This window comes from Pinus tabuliformis, chromosome 9 (genome assembly GCF_031772625.1).
Source record: "Pinus tabuliformis cultivar Carrire ecotype Pingquan chromosome 9, CPIR1, whole genome shotgun sequence".
NCBI classification, from domain to species: domain Eukaryota; kingdom Viridiplantae; phylum Streptophyta; class Pinopsida; order Pinales; family Pinaceae; genus Pinus; species Pinus tabuliformis.
Window position 1 is genome coordinate 481914533 of NC_142307.1, and position 24074 is coordinate 481938606.

The 24074-nt window shown below is 36.2% G+C and overlaps 2 protein-coding genes across 7 annotated transcripts; both read right to left on the reverse strand.

The window, feature by feature from the left end:
• Positions 1-2830: 2830 nt before the first annotated feature.
• On the reverse strand, positions 2831-4616 carry LOC149149307 (protein LURP-one-related 15-like). 2 transcript variants are annotated; one of them, XM_089440097.1, is made up of 4 exons: positions 4482-4616; positions 4050-4341; positions 3435-3650; positions 2831-3164 (listed from the first exon to the last, which is right to left on the reverse strand). In XM_089440097.1, exons 2-4 carry the CDS (start codon positions 4329-4331, stop codon positions 3033-3035), a joined length of 630 nt encoding a protein of 209 aa, XP_089296223.1. In that variant the 5' UTR covers positions 4332-4341; positions 4482-4616; the 3' UTR covers positions 2831-3032. The 2 variants fall into 2 exon arrangements, with proteins under 2 accessions (XP_089296223.1, XP_089296222.1); XM_089440096.1 differs by lacking the exon at positions 4482-4616 and having other exon boundaries at positions 4050-4465.
• An 11972-nt stretch (positions 4617-16588) lies between these two features.
• LOC149149308 (thiol protease aleurain-like) lies at positions 16589-23578 on the reverse strand. Of its 5 annotated transcripts, XM_089438452.1 has the most exons (7): positions 23173-23313; positions 22820-22941; positions 22481-22602; positions 21467-22372; positions 21159-21227; positions 19896-21043; positions 16589-19777 (listed from the first exon to the last, which is right to left on the reverse strand). In XM_089438452.1, exons 4-6 carry the CDS (start codon positions 21659-21661, stop codon positions 20951-20953), a joined length of 357 nt encoding a protein of 118 aa, XP_089294578.1. In that variant the 5' UTR covers positions 21662-22372; positions 22481-22602; positions 22820-22941; positions 23173-23313; the 3' UTR covers positions 16589-19777; positions 19896-20950. The 5 variants fall into 5 exon arrangements, with proteins under 5 accessions (XP_089294578.1, XP_089294577.1, XP_089294575.1 ...); XM_089438451.1 differs by having other exon boundaries at positions 16589-21043; positions 21467-22602; XM_089438449.1 differs by lacking the exons at positions 16589-19777; positions 19896-21043; positions 22820-22941 and having other exon boundaries at positions 21467-21670; positions 23173-23578.
• Between the last annotated feature and the right edge of the window lie 496 nt (positions 23579-24074).

The window sequence follows — 24074 nt, forward strand, 5'->3', positions numbered from 1 at the left end:
AAAATTTGTTTTTGGTCTCATGGTCACCAACATCATATTTTTCTTTAAGCTTAGTATCAGTGGTGAAAAGATTTATGGGCACTTTTGCAATTTTAAGAGCCAATTCCAAAATTTTTGGCTGATTCGGTGCATTCTTAGGCTCACGAGCCTGTACGCCACGCGCTTTGCCCAGTGCGCCGCGCACCGGGTATGCGCCACGCCAGTGTAATGTTAACACTGTGGTCGGGCTCCCAGTGTGCCGCGCACCCTGAGTGCGCCGCGCCACATTGTGTGTGCGCCACACGCGGTCAAACGACACAATTTTTGTTTAAAAAACAGGGGAGGGAGTTTTAGGGGGGTTTTAGGTTGGTTGCTTTAGGGAATATGATGGAATGGAGGTGGAAATGATGAGGAATGAAGGGACAAGGGGAGGGGAGCTAAACCTTGGTGCTCATCGTCACCTTTTGCAACCCCATTTTTCATTTTCCTTGGTGATTTTTCCATGGATTTTCATTGTGCTTTTGGATACCATCAGACATCTTACAAACCTCATATTAATGACAAAAGTGATGGAGAAGAGGTGTCAATCATGGCCTACCTCTTGATTCGCTAACTTCGCCGAGATTTGAGATGAATTGCAATGTTTTTGGGCACCTGGCTGTGTGCGTCGCGCGCTAATCCCAGTGCGCCGCACGCCTTGAGTTCGTCGCGCCCTCCGTGTGCGTCGCGCGCCCTGGTGTGTGCGCCGCGCCACCTAGAAGTCTGCTCTCCTTGCTCGAATTCCTCCTCCTTAGCTCTCCTTTCTTCAACAATGCCTCTCTCAAGCTTTTTCATAACACAATGACTTAGTCTTGGGCCAAAACAAATATATATAGGCTTTGAGAGAGTTGGGTTTAATTTTTTCCTCTTTGAAGACCCACTTTCTAATGTTTGAGTTTTGCACTTTTCATTGACTTTTAAAACACTCTGTTTTTCCTTTTTCTTTGAAATTTTGGCTCGCATGATAAATTTTCGGTGTTTCTTTGCGGGGACTGTGTGACTAAGCCTCTAGCTTTGAAATCCATGACTGCATCTAAAAATGTCAACTGTCGATTTTTGGAAAATTTTGTCATAGTTGACCTTGTTTGACTTTTCTTCAAAACAAAGTTTTGAAGAAGAGTCGATGTCTATTGCGGTGATGATAAAGCTTTCTGCACTGTAGGTATATAAGATCTCCCTCTGGCCTGCATAACTTGGTCTGGACATGTTTTTTCAAAGACATTATTGATGATTTCCTAGACCCAACAATAAAAATGACTTTGTCCTGTAATATGACCAGACCTTGACTATCATGAACTTCAGCGATTATGGACCAAGACCTGAACCAGCAGGGGTCAGACATGAGGGAAGATGAGTGGCATGACTTTCTCCGTCAGATCATGGCATGTCCCTAGCGAAATGCAGCTGAGTGGATGGAGCGGGACACCTAAAATTTGAAATGCACAAAGAGCTTTGGTCTCTGACGGAGGGCTGACAAGACCGACTCTAACAGTCGCAATATCAGTAGAAGGTATTGATTCTCCTATATCTCCCAACTTATCTTTCAAGTCTTTAATTCCGAAAATAAAGACACTAACGGATTCATTCTTTTCCATTTTAATATACAGAAGCTTACTCTTCCGAAAGTGGACACGAATTGTATTTTTAGTTTCATACAACTCCTTCAATGCATTTCAGATCGCATTAGAGGTCTGATAATCACAAATATAAGGAACTATATTATCTTTCACGACATTCTTAATAATACCTTTGCTTTGTTCTCCCACTTCTCCCAATCTTGAATTGATGTTGTTGTTGACCTTGCAGCAGGTTTTGTTTCTTCTCCCTTTGTGATGGTCCAAGTGCCATAGCCTTCCAATAGTGTTTGCAGCTTGAATTTCCAATTGACATAATTCGTGACATCCAGGTTATTAGCTTCGTTTGCAGCTTGAATTTCCAATTGAGATAATTCGTGACATCTAGATTATTAGATTAGACTCTATTGAGAATCACAACAATCTCTTAGAAAATAGGATCTAAATTTAATCTTATAACATAATCGAAACAACAAAACAACTTTTCTCCATTATTTCTAAATTTTCATTAAAATTAACCTCTAATCTTATCAAAATTCCAAATTCCAAAATGGTGAAGCAAAAAAAACCCATAGTATATATGCTTGAAAGAGGGGTCAAGTAGATTAATGTTTAAATTACAGTGATGCTATAATGTGTTTTTACCTCGGAAGCAAATAATTTAAGTTATATTCAGTCATCATGTCAATATTCAAAAGGCAAGCAAACAATTCCATGTCTATGTTTTGTTATTTATCCGTCGTCATATCACTCAAATAACTTCAGAAGAATATGCTATATGCTCAAATAGCAATCAGATTAGCTTAATGGTATATTTTGTTAAATATGGCAACCAAACATTCTTTTTTATTAAATAATCATACCAATATCCAAACATTACAGAGATAATTTCATATTTTATTAATATCAAACCTTCAAAAATAACTTACAAAATATGCCATATGCTTCAGTGGGTGAAAGTCGAGTAAAATAAAAGTCAAATTTCAATGATAATATATGCTGTAAAGCATGAACCCATTGGACACTCTAAATTATTGTGAAGTTATAAGCTGTGAAAAAATGAATACAGAGAACATTATCTTGTGTCTTTTTCTTATATATAATTCCAATAGGCTATGCTGGGCTAATTTAAATTGGTTAACAATGTGTTCACATTATTGATAAAAATGAACCAAATTGACTTTACTGGGATGAACCAAATTGACTTTACTGGGACTTAATAAGTATACACAACCATATGTGAAAAGTTGTACAACTTAACTCAGAAACAGGAATCTATTATTACTCTCCTTTGATTTCATGGAGAATCAGTACAAAAGCCACAATCTATTATTACTCTCCTTTGATTTCATGGGAAATCAGTACAAAAGCCACAGTGAAAGCATGATCGATTCCGTCATACACTGTGATAAGAAATGTATCAGAAACATGAATCCATTACTACTCTCCTATGATTTCATGGAGAATTAGTACAAGAGCCACAGTAAAAGCATGATCGATTCCAGGGTACACAGTGATCAGAAATGTGTCCCTTCCCAACAAAAATTGTGAAACTGTATATTTACGCCTCATCTGTATTTAACAAATTCGTATAATAAGATGTTAAGTGGCAAATCTGTATAAAAAAATTTAAAATGTGTGCAATTAAATATAGTTTAATTATAAATTTCAGAATATTTTGAAAATCCAATGAAATCTTATTAAATTTCTAAAATAATCTATAAGCAATTTAAAAATAACCATGAAATATAATAACCATGTATATTTCAAGACCTGTAATCCAAATAAGAATGACCACTAAGAAAATGTTAGATATAAAAGTGTATATACTTGGTATTCTACCTGTGCAATGATGGTTGCACCCTGATAAATTGTACAGGATCGTTGAAAAAAACTGCCTTTCACTTTGAAATCGGTCTGGGCAGCAGAGCCTGGCAAAGATACATTTAGAGACGTTCTCAACTGAAACACTTTAGGTGTGCGTGCTGTGAAAAGCAGATTCTCTTGCTTGCTTTCCTCGCCTCTGTATGCTTCCCATCTCTGGTGAAGGCTTAGCCACTGTTATGGGATAAAGAAATCAATAGTCTTATAGATTATTTTTAGTGTCGTACATTTTAAAATATCATTTCAGCAAGCAAAAATTGGTTGAGAATCAAAGAAAAATGGCCACTTTGTATAAGGTAGCGAAAGTTTCTTTTTCATATATACCCCTGACTAGGGAGAGTCAAGGGGTCTTTACTTCTAGATCAAAAACCCAAGCAAGCAGTGTCTAATAAAAATATTTCACTAATCAGTCTGCTTAATTTAATATAGATACAAGATATATTTGATTCTGTCATTGTTAAATATATTTTTGGTGTTATAGTGACAACTTCGCACAAATGAGTATAATGAATATGCTCCTAATTCAAGAATTCAGACAACAAATTCAATCCATTAAAATCACAAAACTATTACCTTCTTCCTCAGGGTAAGAAGCGGATTACCAGCCTGATCTCTGAGAATCCGTATGTCTCTGAGGCTGAATGCCCTGCCTTCTACAGTGAGAAGCAGGTTTCCAAGACTGTCGAAAACGTTGAAATCGCCCCCACTGAAGCTAATGGGCCTCCTCTGTATCGTCAACTGAACAGGGTAAGCAGCACAGAATTGCTGCCCGATCACTGCAACAGGTGGGCTGCTTCGCCCTCCGGAATTCTGGGGTTGGAGCTGGAAGGGATAAAAAGACTGTTGCACCTGCATTGCGATTTTCCTGCAAAATTATGGGTTGTCAGAGAAAAATCTGAAGATGGACCTGGCCTTAAGGGGCCGATTTTGTTGACCCTGCAACTTCTCTCAAAAATTCTCCAGATTTTCTGAAACTTTATTCATAAGTCAAAAAGCAGGACCGACCGATTTTGTTGACGATGCAACCTATCTGTTCACACTATCTCCAAACAATGGTTCATATTCAAATTTATGTGGCAATCATGGTACAAAATAAACCATTATAATTGAAGGCGTGCAGCTTTGGTTAGAAAAGTATGGGGCGCACCCTCGATGTGGAATCTTACATCGTGCAGCTTTGGATTTTTGGTAGAGAATTATAGTCCGTAACCTCGATGTGGAATATTGTGCCGTTATGTTCAAATGATGTTTGCACTGTTTATCCATATAGTAGATTTTCGGGATCTAATGAAATAATGTATATGGACTAAAGTCAGCAAAGTTGATCGTTGACTTTGCTGTGTATATGTGGAATATGTAATTTACATAGTTGGAGTATCTTTTAAGTTAATGGTAAAAATATATTAAAAGTATTAGTGTGTAGATTTTTGGTATCTAATGAATATGGGGTAAAGTTAGCATGTCCGGTTTAAGGAATTTGCAATTTTATAATTTGAGTGTATTTTAAGTTAATGGTAAAAGTAGTTGTTTAGTTTAGTTGTATCATGCGATTTAAAATTGAGGTTGAAATATTTTGATTTAGATTCTGGAACGTGTATGGATTGGTATAGGGAGCATATGGGTTTACTTAGAGGTTATAGTAGTAGATCTCATGTGAGTAGAAGTCCATGTCACGTGAGGAGTATCTTTAGAGATTATAGTGGTAGTAGTGGGAACTAGTCAGCCTAGAGATTATAGTGATAATAGATTTAATCAACCCCATGTCAAGTTAAGTGACCAATGAACAAAATTGATTAAATTCCAATTTCTTAGAATTTCATTGTTGGGCAAATAAATTTATTCGACCAAGTTACTAAACCTCAAGGGAAACACTAACAAGGAAATTCATCTAAAATTTTATTGAAAATTGTTTCAAGTTTGTTATGAAATTATAGGAAATTTAAAAAGATTCATAATAAAACAAAAAATAAAACAATAAAATCCTAAAGGCTAAAACTACTTGCTTAAAATAAAAAAGGTGACAAAAGAGTAACCTATACAGATTAAGTTAGTTTTGGGAGGATATTTGTTGTTATTGTACATAAAACATGAATGTTTATATTTGTTTTTATAATTGATATATTAATTTTTTTTATTTATATCACACACTTAAATTATATAAATTTATATAGTTATAAATAAATATAATATAAATAATATTTCAATAAAACATAAAAATTAAATATATAAAAGAAACATATATAAATTATATATATAATTTTTTATTTATAAAATACACTAAATTATATAAATTTATATATTCATAAATAATTATATATTTATATATTTATAAACCATTATTTCTATTGGTTTATCTTTGTTTTTATAATTGATATATTAATTTTTTTTATTTATATCACACACTTAAATTATATAAATTTATATAGTTATAAATAAATACAATATAAATAATATTTCAATAAAACATTAAATATATTAAAAAAACATATATAAATTATATATATAATTTTTTATTTATAAAATACACTTAAATTATATAATTTTATATATTCATAAATAATTATATATTTATATATTTATAAACCATTATTATATAATTTTATATATTCATAAATAATTATATATTTATATATTTATAAACCATTATAATAAAAATGTTAGATTTCAATAAAATATAAAAATTATATTTATATATATATATATATATATAAATTTCAAATATCAAATTTATTATGGAATTTTATATTTAAAATTTTAACTATCAAAATTTTGTAGAACTTTAAAGTCTCTCAACAAAACTAAATAATTTAGAGTAAAAGTATTAAGAAAGGTGTAGATTTTTTATATCTACTAAATAATGAATATAGAATAAAGTTAACCAAATTAATTGGCGATTTTGCTATGATATTGGATATATGGAATCTATACTGTATGTTTATATAGTTTAAGTCTTTTTAAATTAACATTAGAACATAAACACAAATCAAATAACTTAGAGTAAGAGTATTAAAAAAGGTGTAGATTTTTTATATTTATTGAATAATGAATATAGGGCAAATTTAACAAAATTAATTGGTGATTTTGTTATAACATTGGATATATGGAATCTATAATGGTTTAATTGTTTTTAAACTAATCTTAAAAGTGTTTAATAAATTTTAAGAAAATTATAAGAGTAATTGTATTGTATATTATATATGAATTGAAAATACTAATTTATTTTCTTATTTATAAAAGTAAAAATAAGCAAAATGGACAATAATGTTTGTTTCTAAGAAAAATATGATAAAAGATGGCTGGATATTACTTAACATACAAGTAAAGAAAACAATATCATTACTGAATGTATGATATATATAAAAAAAGGATAAAAAGAGATAATAATAAATAAATAAAGTATTCTTTAAAATACACATTTTTTTGTAGATTCATTTACCAATTTTTAATATTATCTATTTTGAATTGTGATTTAGAAGATAGTAACCCTTGATACTAAGGTATCATAATTTAGGATTTTTCCCAAATAAAAAAGTTGTATAATCAAATAATTTTTTTAGGTGAATTTGACTAGGTGAAAAGGTCAAGTTAGGCAATATCAAGCCTTTAGTATTAAGCCCTTGATATATTATGTAGTTAAAGCCTTTAAAAGATTGGGGATTCTCTATTGTAACGCTCTAGAGTGGAGTAGAAGACTCAACTAACCAGTGTCATGGTATGTGATAGCTTGCCTACCTTTAAGTCAAATAATAGTTTCTTTCAAACTATATAATATCAATATATTTATTATTGGCTGATTTTCCACGCTATATGATATGTGTTCTGGCTATGTGTATACTTGTTTTCTAATTATGTTTCTTCTCACATCAATTTAATTTAGTGCAAAAAAATCCTCCTTTTAAATTCTTCTACTCCAATTTGGAAAATTTGCATGCTCTCCTCCAATAAAGACTTTATGGATAGGTTAAGCATATCTGACTAGGGCTCCGTGTAGTTTACAAATTTCCATCTCCAAAGTAATTATTTTGTTTATTGCTATCCCGACATTTATGGTTTCGTCCTCTTGCTTCCCCACACTTGCTCACACAAGGTGCATCTACTTGTTGAACCAATGACCTCATGTCATCTCCAAGTCGGTCATCCATTTACTGTTCTCAACCCCTTCTCCCCTTGACAAAACGCTACAATTCATTTTTCACCAAGTAATAGCTTCTCCTTTTAAGCTTTCATTTAGCTTTGATAAAGAAAGAAATGAATAAACACATAATAAACACATAACAACAATAATAATTAATACCATAAAATATACTAGAAACCCTAGCAGGAAAACAACTCTTAATAGATCTAATATTATATTGTTCAAAGGATATTAGCAATGGGGTCATCAAGCATTTAGATAGGAAACAAGGATATCATGGGCAAAACTATCACTTATTTCAAGACCTAAACCAACAACTATAAATTGACTTTATGACCCAATCAAGTTTACCTTAACTAACATAACAAATTTAGATTTTCTTGCAATCCAAAATCACATCTTATAGCTAAGTTAAAATAAACTATCAAGCACCCTTGATAATCTAGATAACTAGTTTAGTGAACATTTAATAATAATAGTTTATTTTTTAAATCCCAACAAAATATTAAATTATAATATTTCTTTATTTCCAAAATAGAATTTCCACTTTCCTATAACAATTTGAGCTTTGTTTCAAACATTTTCATATATTACACCAAAATACAACCACAAAATATATGTATGTATAGTTTTAGTTGTTAACTTTCATAGCACATTCAAATTTTTTATGCAGGAGAAAAAATAATTTAACAGAATAAAATAATACAAAATATGAAATCAGTCAATGAATCTTCAGTTTTGACATAAGGGGACATCCTAAAATGTGAGTTAAAATTTCTAGTATTTTTTCTGTCTACTTGGATTTAAGCAAGTACATTATCCAGTGGTGGGCATATACAACCCTTGTGCATTAATGGGTCAATAGCACCATAAATATTGGTTTCCACACTCGAGACCTTAAGAATGAATCAGGGGTATCAATGATTATAAAATTGGGATAGGATGCATACTCTGTCTACATTATAATAGACATTGCAGAAAAAGATGTCCAATTTTCCTCAAATACTCATGTAACATGCATAGAACACAATTCCAAAAAAAAAAAATCTACTACAATTTACTCTTTTACCATCCAAAACCTTTCTATCCAAGGTTATAATATTTTGATTTCGTAACTAAGGAGACATATTGCACATAATTCTTTATTAACTAATGTTCGTGATTAAAAACTTCGTGTTCTTCGTAGCGAAGAGATGAGAGCTCCTGAGGCCACCCGCGGGCAACCCTAGCTATTGTTGTAGCTCTCAGAGACACAGGCTTTCTTCTCCTCAGCGGCCTCCAGCTACTGAGGATCGACTTCTTCTGGACTAGAGAGATTGCGCACCTTCCTGCAACAAGCAATTTGCTCCTTCACTCAGCAGCGTCTTGCTGCTGAGGCTCGAGAAAATGGATCCACCAAAGAAGGAAGATCATCATTCAGTCCTCGATCAGGAATCAGAAGAAACATCCAAAGCATTTGCCTCCCTCATTTTGGCAATGGGACCGGCAAAGAACAGACCATTAGTCTCAAAGTTTGTTAAAAGAATGGAAGAAATACCAGAGATATCTCTTCCTCCAGCCCTCCCACGAAAAGCAACTCTTTCCCTGGCAGAATGAGGATTAGTAGGGTAGTTCATGGGGCTGGGGCCATCACCGAGGACTATCCAAAAATGGGTAGAAAGAAATTGGTCGACTTTTGTTAGGTCCCTAAAATACTAGTGATTACCCCATTACTATTGTAGTTGTATCCCTTGTTAATATTGTTGTGCCCCTATTGTCCCCATATTGTTATTACTGTGCCCCATAGAATTACTCTATTGTTATTTTTGTGGCTTTATATTATTATTGTTAGGTCGGCTGGGTTATATTGTGACTCCTTAAACTCCTATATATAGAAAGGAGGTTTTGTCATTTGAATCATCCAAGAATTTTTCATTTGTGTAATGTAAAAGAGGTTGCCCCCTCAAAGAGGCTGAATTCTAAGGTGTTCAACTATCTTTTCTATGTTTTTGTGAGCTAGTTTCATAACATTTGGTATCAGAGCATTGGATTCTAGGGTTTCGTTGCTCCAAATAGGTCATCGTGGCATTTTCGCTATAACTTTTTTCTGCGACGTTTCAGAAGCTAAAAAAAAAACCATTTGAGACGAAATTGCACTGAACCTCAGGTCCAAATTTCAGAGATTTTCGCACTATATTTGGGGAGATATGATCTGAGGAAGTTGATTTTTTTGCAGACTCCTGAATTACATTCCAAACAGGTGACCTGGGGAAAATCGTCATAACTTTCTCTCTAAGCATCGGATTGAAATTTCGTAAGAAGGTACAGAAAGAGGACGAACTGTAGTTTCTTGTAGAGCCAAAGGTCGAAACAGTGACTCATGGCACATCGTACAAGTTCGCTCTACTGAACTAGTCTATAATCAGGTCATTGTGGGAGATTTGGCATAACTCTTCCCAGGAGAACCCAATTTGGATTAGACTAGTGGCATTGGAAAGAGGACGCAGAGGGCTACCACAGGTCGCAATTTCAGAACTGGATGATTTGAAATAACAAAGATACATCAAATTCAATATCAAGCTCCTATAAAGTGAAAAAAAATGTGTAGTTTCTTTTAATTTTTACATAAGCTTGGTTTGAAAAATTAGTTTGAAGGAATTCAAAGGGCATAGTAAAGCATTATTATCAATAATTGATGCCTAGAGGAAGAAAATGCAAACACCTAGTAAGCAACCTGAAAGGTCTAGCATGACTGTTATGAAACCAGCTCACAAAAAGATAGAAAAGAGAGATCCACGCCTTAGAATTCAGCCTCTTCGAGGGGGCAACCTCCTTTACATTACATAAATGAACAATTCTTGGATGATTCAAATGACAAAACCTCCTTTCTATATATAGGAGTCTAAGGAGTCACAATATAATCCAGCCGACCTAACAATAATAATATAAAGCCACAAAAATAACAATAGAGGGATTCTATGGGGCACAGAAATAACAATAAGGGGGTAATAGGGGCACAACAATCTAAATAAGGGGTATAACTATAATAGTAATGGGGTAATCACTAGTATTATAGGGACCCAACATGCCCCTCTCCTTCAAAAAAGTGTTGTCCTCAACGCTTGAGTAATTCTGGATACTTCTGCATAAAATTCTCATCCTCCCATGTGGAATCTTCAGCGGATAAGTTCTTCCACTTGATAAGATACTCTGAAATTGATCGATTTCGTAGCTGTCGAGTTCTTGTTTCTGTGACTGCTTCCGGTTCCAATATAATTTTTCCTTCCTCGTCAAGTTCTGGCAATATTGTTTGAATTGGGAGCTTGTCGCCTATAACCTTCTTTAAACATGAAACATGGAAAACTGGGTGCAATCGAGAAGCTGCAGGAAGCTCCAATTTGTATGCCATAGTACCAATCTTTTGCAACACCTTGTACGGACCATAATACTTTGGTGATAATTTATTATCCTTCTTAGCTTGCTTTAGGGACATTTGCTTATATGGTTGTAGCCGTAGGAATACCCAATCACCTACATCAAAACTTCTTTCACTGCGATGTTGATCTGCCTGTTGTTTCATTCTATTTTGTGCCAACACGAGGTTATCCTTTAAGAGTTGGAGGACTTGTTGTTGATGTTCGATGTGATGTTCCACTGCCTGAACCTTAGAATTTTCTCTTAAATATGATGTGATGGATGGTGGTTGATACCCATAAAGTGCCATAAATGGGGTCATTTTTGTTGCTGTATGGAAGGAAGTGTTATACCACCATTCAGCCAGAGGCAACCATTTGACCCATTGTGTCTGTTTATCAGATACAAAGCAACGAAGATATCCTTCCAAACATTTGTTTACTATCTCAGTTTGCCCATCAGATTGAGGATGATAAGATGAGCTATGAGCTAACTGAGTACCAAGACAAGAAAATAATTCTGTCCAAAAATTTCCAGTGAAAATGGGATCTCTGTCACTTACAATAATCTTTGGGTTTCCATGTAGCTTTTGAACTGTTTCCATAAATGCAGTAGAAACTGTACTGGCTTTAAATGGATGTGATAATGCACAAAAGTGTGCATACTTGGTAAGTCTGTCAACTACCACCATGATGACACTCTTTCCCTCAGACTTGGGTAAACCTGTGATAAAATCCATTGAAACCTCCTCCCAACGTTGGCTTGGAATGGATAAAGGTTGTAATAGACCCGGGTCTTAATTGTTTCAACTTTATTTTGTTGGCAAACCAAACATTCCGCCACAAACTTTTGAATATCTGATTTAAGGCCATCCCAAAAAAATTCCTTCTTAACCCTGTGGTAAGTTTTTAAAAATCCTGAGTGCCCTCCTAAGGGAGAAGTGTGCAATTCCATAAGAATCTTTTGTTTTAGCTGGGAATTCTTACAGAGGTATAAGCGATCTTTGTACCATAACGAATCATTTTGCCAGCTAAATGTATCAGAAGTACTGGAATCTTGTTGTAGCTTTTGAATAAGTGCCCACACTTCTTCATCATTCTTCCATTCCTCCCTTGCTTCGTTTATCCAATCTGGTTGGATAATAGAAATGGCACACAACAATGCTTCCACATCCTCATCCTTTCTTGAGAGTGCATCTGCCACCACATTTTGCTTCCCTTTTTTGTAGATGATTTCAAAGTCATAACCCAACATCTTTGTGACCCACTTTTGTTGCTCTTCAGAGGATAATCTTTGTTCTAAAAAGTATTTAAGGCTATCATGATCCGTTTTTACCTTGAAGTGTCTTCCCATTAGGTAGGGTCGCCATTTCTTAAGTGCATGGAGTATTGCCAACATTTCCTTCTCATAAATAGCTTTGCTTAAAAACTTTCCCTTGATTGGACGACTTTCAAAAGCAATGGGTCTTTCATCTTGCATTAGAACAGCACCAATTCCATTTCCTGAAGCATCACATTCCACAATAAAGGTTTTTGTGAAGTCCGGTGTAGCTAAGACCGGTGCTTGGCACATTGCCTCTTTAAGATGTTCAAAGGCCTTTGTTGCTTCCGGAGTCCATGAAAATGAATCTTTCTTCAATAATGTTGTTAGAGGTGCTGCTATTCTCCCATAATTCTTAACAAACTTGCGATAATACCCTGTCAACCCAAGAAATCCTCGCAGATGCTTTATGGATGTGGGGATTTTCCATTCCTTAATGGCTTTAATTTTGCTAGGGTCTACCTTAACTCCTTCATGAGATACAATATGACCCAAATATTCCACCTCCTGGACTCCAAAGAAACATTTGGATCTTTTTGCATATAATTGTTTCTCCTCCAATAGTTGTAGCACCCTGTCAACATGTTCAACATGATCCTTCCAAGACTTGCTTTAGATTAGTATATCATCAAAAAATACTAACACAAATTTTCTAAGGAATGGTTTGAAAATTGAATTCATCAAACCTTGAAATGTTGAAGGTGCATTGGTAAGGCCAAAAGGCATGACCAAAAATTCATAATGACCCTCATGAGTTCTAAATGCCGTTTTCGGAATGTCTTCAATCTTCATTCTGATTTGATGATATCCCGAACGAAGATCCAACTTGGTGAAGTAAATTGATCCATGCAATTCATCCAGTAATTCATCAATGACAGGAATGGGGAACTTATCTTTAATAGTGAGCTTGTTGAGCTCCCTATAATCCGGACACATGCGCCATGATCCATCCTTCTTGTGCACCAATACTACTGGAGCTGAGAAAGAACTTTGACTTGGTTGAATTATACCAGCCTCTAGCATTTCTGCAACCATACGTTCAATTTCACTTTTTTGGACATAGGGATATCTGTACGGCCTGATGTTTGGAGGAACACTTCCTGGAATCAGATGAATAGCATGATCATGATCACGCATAGGTGGGAGACCTTTGGGAGTCTCAAATACCTTGGAATGATTGTCCAGGACTTTTTGGAGATCTGGAGAAATAGATGATTCCAATGTGGAAACATCTAGCGAACATAATTGTGCAATTACACCTCTTTGCTCCTTTTTTAGAAGCTTTGTCATGCCATTAGAGCTGATTATCTTTCCTGGTTTCCCTGCAATACCCCTTAATTCAACTTCCTTTCCTTCCACAGAAAATTTCATGAAAAGTTCTTGAAAATTAAAAGCTATTGTACCCAAGGATTGTAGCCATTGGACTCCTAGTACAACATCAGCACCTCCCATTGGAATGGAAAGCATTGGGCTAGTCAATACATATTCTCCCATGGATAGCTTGATATTATGGCACTTTCCAGAGCAATTTATTGTTCCTCCATTTGCAATCATCACTTGACACTCTGGTGCTGGATATAGGAAGCAATTCAATTCTTTTGCTACCCTACAATGAATAAAATTGTGGGTGCTTCCTGAATCAATCAACACTATTACCTTTTTCTTCTTGATTTGTCCTTCTATCTTGATGGTTTGAGGAGTGGTAATTCCCGCCAATGCATTACAAGATATGGTCGGATTTATTTTTTCTTCATCTAGGCTTTGTTCCTGGAATATATCCTCTTCTTTTGACCTTTCTTGCTCCTTTTCTTCTTCCTCTTCACAATCTATGTAGAATAATTTCTTCTCAGCACACTTATGACCTTTTGTGTATTTGCTATCACAATTGTAACAAAGCCCTTTTGCTCTTTTTTCTTCCAATTGTTGTGGTGTCAACCTTGTAGGTTGTGGAAGACTAGGGGCAACAACACTTCCGTCTTTATAGTTGTGAGTGGTATGCTTCCTAGTTGCCATAATTTTGCTTTCCATTTTTTTTGCTAACCTGAATGCCTTCTCTAATGAATCAGGTTCCCAAAGGCGAACATCATGTTGGATATTATCCTTTAAAGACCCTATGAACACATCAATCCTATGCTCCTCTGGAATATCTTTTACCCTTATGTTCAATTTTTGGAACTCCTCAATGTGCTCCATTATTGAACCCTTTTGTTTGAGACTTATCAATTGGCTAAAAAAAGTGTTGCTTTTTGTATCCTCATAATGTGCTATCAATTCTTCCGTAAAAATTGCCCAAGTGATAAATTGTTTACGAGAGCAAAGCCATTGATACCATACAAACTGATTTGGTTCCAAATATAAAGTTGCCATACGTACCTTTTGTGTGTTTTGCACATTATTGAGATCGAAGAACTGCTCCATCTGTAATATCCATGTGGCGGGATCCTTGCCATCAAACTTCCTCATATCGATTTTTGGAATATGGTGGGTCTTCGATCCAACATTAGAATCTATGGAATCATGATTAACATTACTTTTGTTCACATCATGAGTTTCCTTTACAACCTTTTCACCATTAGTAAGTATCTCTTGTAAAAAATTTGTCAAATCTGTCTTCAAATCTGCCATGTCTGTCTTCAAATCTGTCTTCAAACTTGCCATGTCTTTCTTCAAATCTGTCTTCAAATCTATCTTCAAATCGTCCATCTTAGCTTCCATGCCCTTTATCTTAGATTCCACGCCATTTATCTTAGCATCTGTTAGCTTTTGTGAGCGTGACATTTGTTGCACTTGTTCTTGTAATTTTGATATATCATGTAGCATTTCTTCCTCTTCTTCATGAGTCATGCTAGAGCTTTCAGGTTCCTTACTAGGTGTTTGCATTTTCTTTCCTCGGGGCATCAGTTACCGATAATAATGCTTTACTATGCCCTTTGAATTCCTTCAAACCAAGCTTATGCAAAAATAAAAAATAAAAACTACACACATTTTTTTACTTTGTAGAAGCCTGATATTGAATCTGATGTATCTCTGTAATTTCGAATCATCCAGTTCTGAAATTGTGAGATATAGTAGCCTTTTGTGTCCTCTTTCCAATGCCACTAGTCTGAACCAAATTGGATTCTCCAAGAAAGAGTTATGCACAATCTCCCGCGGTGACCTGATTATAGACTGGTTCAGTAGAGCAAACTTGTATGAAGTGCCACGTGTCACTGTTTCAACCTTTGACTCTGAAAAATATATAAACGAAAACTACAGTCCGTCCTCTTTCTGCACCTTCTTACGAAATTCCAATCCGATGCTCAGAAAGAAAGTTATGACGATTTTCCCCAGGTCACCTGTTTTGAGTGTAATTTAGGAGTCTGCAAAAAGACCAACTTCCTGAGATCATATCTCCGAAAATATCATGCGAAAAGCTCTGAAATTCGGATCCAAGATTCAGCGCGATTTCTTCTCAAATGGGTTTTTTTTGCGACTTCTGAAACGTCACAGAAAAAAGTTATAGCGAAAATGCCACGATGACCTGTTTTGAGCAGCGAAACCCTAGAATCCAAAGCTCTGATACCAAATGTTATGAAACCAGCTCACAAAAAAATAGAAAAGAGAGATCCACGCCTTAGAATTCAGCCTCTTCGAGGGGGCAACCTCCTTTACATTACATAAATGAACAATTCTTGGATGATTCAAATGACAAAACCTCCTTTCTATATATAGGAGTCTAAGGAGTCACAATATAATCCAGCCGACCTAACAATAATAATATAAAGCCACAAAAATAACAATAGAGGGATTCTATGGGGCACAGAAATAACAATAAGGGGGTAATAGGGGCACAACAATCTAAATAAGGGGTATAACTATAATAGTAATGGGGTAATCACTAGTATTATAGGGACCCAACAATGACTCATGAAGAAGAGGAAGAAATGCAACATGATATATCACTAGCAATTGTCCCAAAAGGTACAAAAAGAGGCCGATAGGATTAGTGAAAGGAAGAAAGTTCTATAGATAGTCAAGCATATATAAAGGTAAGTAGTGACGAAGGCAATATGATTATAATTTCTGACTTTCTAAAGTAAATATGGAAACAAGCATAGTGTTGCACAGTGCCCCGGAGGATGTGAAAAAAGTCCCAAGTTTCATAATGAGTGAATGCACACCAAAATTTAGGGAACTCTTGGACAATGCCTGCATCAAAAAGAGGATGAAGGGCAATCAAATGCACCACAAACCATTCATAAATGATTAAAGAGAATGAAGGATATTACGTGAACACCCATGTATGATTATAATTGATCTAGAGGATGGGACTTACATCTGGTACACAAGTACATACAGTATCTATGATCTGAATCTGAAGACAATGTACAAAAAATAAGTAAAATTTATACTGTGAGGCAGTACCTGTTCGTTGTCACCAACAACTGATTCATTGCCCATAACCTGCAGAAGGGAGTCCTTTGAAGAACAATTCACTGCAGTGGGACCCTTTTATATGATCCTTGATAGCTGTTTGTTGATGTCCCTTGAAGAAGTGAATTGGATAATTTCCTCAAGGAAGTTAAAAGCTAGGAGACGGGGCTTCTTCTGCTCCAAAGAGATATGCCAGGGATCTGCCTTTAACATGTAATATTCTTGTGCACTTGTTCAACATAGTCTAGTCCGATCTCTCCTGTAATAAGTAGAACTAACTGGAAAAAGAGAGATAAATAAATTGTCTCGAGCACTTAAGCAAACCTGCCAGATCTGACATTGACTGCATGAAAGAAAACTTGAAGAGAAAGAGACGTGTTGGTGATTTCAGCATTGATGTCAAAGGTGTATGTGGACAGTAAGCTTGGCATTTGATGATGAGACGTTGACTGGAACTTAAGTTTGGATGGTGGAACTGCTCTTGAAGAAGGCTATGTAAGTTCATTCGATTGCCTGGCAGAGACAATGCTCCACCTGATAGGGATCAAGCAATCAAGACACTTTGGCAACATTCAAATGGAGGAAAACAGTTTATTGATGAGATAGTCAAGTTTGATGGCAGTGTTCTGGGCAGTAGATACAGATCTCATCCAAACCAATTCCGTTGGATTTAACACAGCATATTAATGCAAAATTTCTGACCTGAATACTCATCCCTTAATGGTGCTCATGATTACAGATACACTGCTCATCTCACGCAGCTGTTTCTGGGTTGCATAAACAAGGAAATGCGTATCAAACCTCCTCAAGGACTTCTTCATACCTTCATCACCATAGTTATGGAGTGCAAAAGCGTTATATTTTTTTTTACTGATCAGTTCTGCAAACACTGTCACAGGTACACATTGCTTGCAAACTTCTGACTGTTATCACTATTTTTTATTTACTGGGATAGCCCTCCTGGTTACCCCAATTTTGCGCAAGGCACTATTGTGGGCAACAGTCCCCTCTTATATTATCATGCTCTTCTTTGAGCACTAACACATGGTGAGCCTTACCTGGTGTAAAAGCTCTGGCTCGATTTGTCATTTTATGTACCAAGTGCAACAACTCTGTAAACACCTTTGCACAGCAGCTTATTATCTTGAATAAGCTTAATAGTCTTTGGGCTGAATATGTCGTTTATCAACTTTCATTTCCAATTATAATTCTTTAGAAATAGACCATTTGGAGCTGTGTGGAAACTTCATTAATACACTCAAGCACTGTGGTGGCATGAGACCATTCATCACATGTAGGAGACAAAGCATTTGGGTATATTTAGAAATAGTGCTTAAATAATGAAGAGAGAAAGCATAAAACTCTGTGATATGGTCCATACTCCATAGAGTATCATCCAACAGATTTGAGAGAAGGCATTTAAGCTGGATTTGCCATCGTGCATTGGGATTCATTTCATCACATGTAGGAGACAAAGCATTAGTGTATCTTCAGAAATAGTGCTTAAAAAGAAAGAGGGAAAGCATAAAACTCTGTGATAGGGTCCATACTCCACAGAGAATCATCCACCAGATTTGAGAGAAGGCATTTAAGTTGGATTTGCCATGGTGCATTGGGATTGATCTAGCGTTCAACACAGTCTATAGCTTTGCTTGAAGCTCTACAAGACATCCATCCTTGATGAAGATGAAGAGGAGTCCATCACATCATTTTCTGTAGAATGTCTTAATTTTGGCACAGCAGTGGAAGAAGACATAGTTCTGTAGTGCAAAGAATAGGTAACCAAATAGGAAACTGTGCAACTTTATAAGAATGGGCTCAGAGGACAATTGCGGCATTGCCCTTGGTTGGCAAGTGGTACAACTTGGATCAAATGAAAATCAAATCAAGAAGAAACTTCCTCAACTGTAAGACAATTGATGAGTACTGACAACTTCTAAGTGGGGATATTTGATTGTAAATAAGATCAGAGGTTTACTGAGCCTATGATAATGTAAATTTTCTCTGAGGAGAAGTTCAACAACAAATTTGCTACAGTATGACCACTATTTCAGAAGTGAGTTGTGCAGATGATAGGCACAAGTCACATATCATAGTTAACATTCCTCCTGCAATTTTAGAGTGATGGCAGTCACTGCGTCAGAGGATGTGCTAAAAGTTGGGTCAAATACTCATGTAGTGATCCGATTATGCTAGAAATATTGCAACAAATAAGGGCAAGAGAAATGTACAAGGTTGTTGATAAGTGGGCCTCATCTGCCACCTCCTGCTACACTTTTTCTGCTGAAGCTAATTTCTCTGATATAGTTAAAAACTGTTGTTGCCAAGGTGCATCCACCGTATGTGGACTGGTTGGTGAAGCCAAAGAGCATTTCTGTAAGAAGGCTTGTATGAGAAGTATAAGCACATGTGACACTGCCTCAATGGCAGTTGTTTCTGGAACTTTACTTGCAAATGGTAGTGAGCAAGGCATTGATGTGTTAGTAACTTAGTTCCCACTGCTGCACAGATTAAATATCCCCCATGTTGTACCAATGGAATGATCGCCAGTTCACACAGAACATTGGTCACACACCAATTGCCCCCACATAACACTGCTTATGCAATGGCAGTTGTTTCTGGAACTTTACTTGCAAATGGTAGTGAGCAAGGCATTGATGTGTTAGTAACTTAGTTCCCACTGCTGCACAGATTAAATATCCTCCATGTTGTACCAATGGAATGATCGCCAGTTCACACAGAACATTGGTCACACACCAATTGCCCCCACATAACACTGCTTATGCATCACTCATTCGCAATAGGTTAACAGGTTTCTTTGATATCCAATTCTAACAATAGTTTTAGACCATCTTTGTGTTTGCTTCCTCACATAATCTGTCTCCAGATATTTTTCCTTCTACACTCCACAATTTCAAATTCAATTAAAATGATTTCAGTTTCTTGGAATTTTCTCTGGAGCAATCTTTGCTGCCCCAAAACTGTTTATACCCTTTTCCATAAGTAGGATACATACGCAGCGACATTTTTCACTCAAACCCTGAAAAAGAACAAGCCTTCAGGGAATTTCGTCTGGATCTTTTATCATTAATGTAAACAAAGAAACACAATCTATAAATTCCCACTGTTTTCTTGAAAAAGGAATCAGAAGAATTTACATTTTAAATGGCAAATATGAATACTTTCGAAATTGTGATGAGTTTCTTCTTCCGTATCTATCACATAAGTAGTTTTAATCTGGACACTTTGCCTACTTCAATCGCCCTGCACAGTTCAGATCTCTCTTGCTACAGGATCTACGCATCAATTCTGCACTCAATGGCTCCACAATTATAGCCCCAAGCATAATTTGTCAGGGATTACCCTAGATTTGTCACGGTAACAATCTAGAAAGCAAATACTCAAAACTAATTGATTGAATATATCTCAGTCCCAGATGAAACATATAAAATTAACATTAATGGTAAAACTTAACAACATTTGAATCCTGCAAGTACAGGCAGGGATTGCCTATAGTTACAGCCAAGAATAATGCCTTGTTCAGGATGATATACAATAGAAAAATTCATTATGGAATGAAACGGTTTCATTATGTCTCAAGGATCAAATATGTAGAAATTTTGCATTACGTAATGAAACGGCAGCATTTCATCTCAATGATCAAAGATCTCTTAATCAAAATAATGGTTTCCATTAAATGAGTGTCATTACAAATTGCAGGAAGAATAGTTAGGAGCTCTTTAATGAAGAGCAGATCCCCATAATAATCACATGGTCCAGAGAGATATCCCACAGGTATGTACAAGTAGTTGAGAGTATAAATGAACAGAACATATGTACAGGTAGTCTAATAATCAGGACCCATGACCAAATCAAATGACTCACTAAAAGAGAGACAACTCAGAAAAAACCAACGGAAGATAAATAAAATCAACTATACAGTTAGAAGAACATATTGTATTTCCAGGAGATGAATGAAGAAGCTTTATGGGCTTTCTTAAACAGTTGTTTTTCTGCCAATAGCAGGAATTTTATAGATAGCCCATAACAGTCAACATGGGATCGGTAATGAAGAGGCCATAACTGTTTGCAAGGTTGGACAATAGACACCTACACAGTCTATGATAAAATTTCATCAGGCATAAATGTTAATATGAGAGGAATAATCAAGGGTTCCAGCTCCTTCTTATCCCATCCATTCTTCCCACTCGTCCTAATAAGCGTTATTGATTCCCATCATGCCCTCGACAGAGTAATCAGCAGAATAGCTTTGCTGCTTTGCCTTTGCTAAACTGGACATTAACGTCTGCTCATTATCACAAAAGTAACAACAATCAGAAAACCGTGGGCCTGCATAAGAGTCCCATATTACAGAATGAAAATGCATATAGATAAAGATTACTCTTAGGCAGGCAATTTACCTCATAAACCTGATTGATCTTGTGAAATTGAACCCCACGCACATCTCCTTTGCAAACATCCGGATGATACTGTAAGCAGATTATATCAACATATGAGTGCAATATTAATGTTTTCTGACATTATATATGACCAGGGATATTGCCAAACAAATTTTCTTAAAAATTCTCAAGAATGTGTGAAGTCTAACATTTTTAATTTCTATTTCAAACCTGTATCTCTTTTTCTATTTGCTTCAGAAATGGAAGATTTATTGAAAATATCTGATCTTGAAAGTAAGAGACATAGCTTCAAATGGATACTTGCATACCTGCAACGCAAGGCGACGGTAGGCTCTCTTCACATCTTTTTCAGAAGCCCCAGGGCTCAATCTCAGCGTCTCATACTGCTCTTTCATCCCAGGAAAAGCAACAGAGGCCATCACAGTTACATTCCTCCTGCCTCCCATTTGTAATAGAATACAGATTAATAGCAGTGTGCAACCCATTGTGAGTGTCTGGAGCATCTTCCAAAGCTGAACATGCAAATGATATAAAAGTGAAGTATGTGAATGTGATGAAAGGCTAAAATGCTGACATGTTTTTGTTGTTTAATGTAGAAGGAATCTTGCCATTTGGGCTCTAGAGCCCAACCTGCTCTCTCTTATTGCAAAACACAGAGCATTTAACCAACGAAAAACACAGAGCAGTGGACGATGTACTCGATTATTCTTTGTTCATACCACAGAGAACTGTTCTATCAAGTACGTGAACCCCTGTCTGTTGTGGGGTATACTGCTTTCAATTGGAAAACAACTCATCTCAACTACCTGCTTAACCATTCAGAGAGCACTCTTTTTCAGCCTACCCATTTTCGAGAGCACTAACCTGCAATTTAAACAGAACAGAGAAATTCTGAGAACCTGGGAAACAGAGAGCTGTACCTGCATGAAAAAGGAAGGGCTGAGCTGAGTTTCAGGAAAGCAGGAATTAACCATTCATTTAGATACAACCAAAATCAGTTATCCAAGTGTCAGCTGGTCCATATAGGCAGCTGTGAGAATATACAGGCCCTTCTTCCCTGTCCAGTGGAACTGAGAAATGCCCCAAAAATATTCTTTTCTACTGCTCCTGACGCTTCAATTGATTAAGCGCCACGTAAAGCCCCTACTCTCCTAACGACCGGGGCTTTAAAAACCCCCATAGTCATTCCGCGTTTTTCTATGAATAATATCCTACTGCGACGGGATTCAGCAACGCCTATGTGATTAATTGTCGCCAATTTTAAGACTATTATCCAGATTTTCAGTACAGATGCAAACAACTGTAAAAGAGGGCGAAATTACCATTTATTGCCAAAGTATAAGGAAGCTTCATTCTGTTTCTTGACTCGATCAGCTCCACGTTCTTCACAAAAACATTGAATCTATGCACAAGCTGATGGACAGAATCGTACCTCTTGCCATATCTGCACAAGATTGAAAGAAAAGTATTACAAACTTTCACTGAATGCAATTTTTAACCGACCTCTTCAAAACCCCCATAGTCATTCCGCGTTTTTCTATGAATAATATCCTACTGCGACGGGATTCAGCAACGCCTATGTGATTAATTGTCGCCAATTTTAAGACTATTATCCAGATTTTCAGTACAGATGCAAACAACTGTAAAAGAGGCGAAATTACCATTTATTGCCAAAGTATAAGGAAGCTTCATTCTGTTTCTTCACTCGATCAGCTCCACGTTCTTCACAAGAACATTGAATCTATGCACAAGCTGATGGACAGAATCGTACCTCTTGCCATATCTGCACAAGATTGAAAGAAAAGTATTACAAACTTTCACTGAATGCAATTTTTAACCGACCTCTTCAATACCCCATACATAACTATCTATTCCCATTCATATTGCAACAGTACATGCTACAAGGCGGCCATGAATGCGATTCTAACACAAAGCTAGAAAACCCAATCAGACACAGATAAGATAAGAAGAGATCTCAGCTATCAGAACCATTTGAATAAATCACATCACAGACCTGACAGCGAACTCCGCAAACTGTAGAGACTTGGGATTGGTTCCCAAGATTTTAACGAAATTGGACTCCAGGTTCTGGATCTTGTCAGTGACCATATCAATATACCCCGTTTCTTCAAACGACCTGGCAGCAGATACAGATACGGCCAGCAAAAACAAAGTGCTCAGAACAATGGCGAGGACGCGAGCCATGGCGGGCGAGACTGTTGAAACCTCTGAACAGAGCAAAGGCGAGATCAATGGTGAAGAAAGAATGAGGTGGGGGTTGGTTGGAGAGCTGGTAGATCCCTCGTATCTGTTAATATAGCAGGAAGTTCTCGGCGCGAATAAACTTACCAAACGGACGGAAAACCTGAAGTTCTCGGCACCGAGAATAAACGGAAGCCCGCGGAATATGGATGCCAGGTGTCAGCGTCTAGTCGTTTCCTGAACAGAGACAAAGTTCGCCAGATGTCAGCGTCAGAAAGAGTAAGACGACGAAAGGTCCCTTTCAAAGAAAGGCCTATCGGCCTAAAAATTACGAGACCAATTGCAACAAGTGTCACTTGCACAAAAAGGAACAGAATTTAAGATGGATGGTTTAAAGAAAGGCATAGAAGCTAAGATGGATTGTTTAAAGAAAGGCATAGAAGCTAATATGAAGGACGTGGAAGCTAAGATGGACGATTTGAAGATAGATTTGAAGACAGACATGGAAGATTTGAAGACAGGCATGGAAGACTTGAAGGCAGATTTGAAGACATATTTAACAAAGTTTCTACAAGAAATGCTTACTAATGGTGAAAGGGCAATAAAGGAAACTCATGATGAGAACAAAAGAAATGTTAATCATGATTTCATAGACTCTAATGTTGGATCGAAGACCCACCAAATTCCAAAAATCAATATGAGGAAGTTTGATGG

Bases quoted from the DNA above. Each gene is read 5' to 3' on its own strand.
- LOC149149307 (XM_089440097.1), bottom strand. From the start codon at position 4,331: ATGCAGGTGCAACAGTCTTTTTATCCCTTCCAGCTCCAACCCCAGAAT. The intron at 3,651-4,049 runs GTAATAGTTTTG...ATCCCATAACAG, and splicing joins TTCTTACCCTGAGGAAGAAG to TGGCTAAGCCTTCACCAGAG. The intron at 3,165-3,434 runs GTAGAATACCAA...TGTTAAATACAG, and splicing joins GTGCAACCATCATTGCACAG to ATGAGGCGTAAATATACAGT.
- LOC149149308 (XM_089438449.1), bottom strand. From the start codon at position 23,363: ATGGCTCGCGTCCTCGCCATTGTTCTGAGCACTTTGTTTTTGCTGGCC. The intron at 22,603-23,172 runs GTCTGTGATGTG...AATCTTGTGCAG, and splicing joins TTTGCGGAGTTCGCTGTCAG to ATATGGCAAGAGGTACGATT. The intron at 21,671-22,480 runs GTAATTTCGCCC...TTGCATGTTCAG, and splicing joins TTATACTTTGGCAATAAATG to CTTTGGAAGATGCTCCAGAC.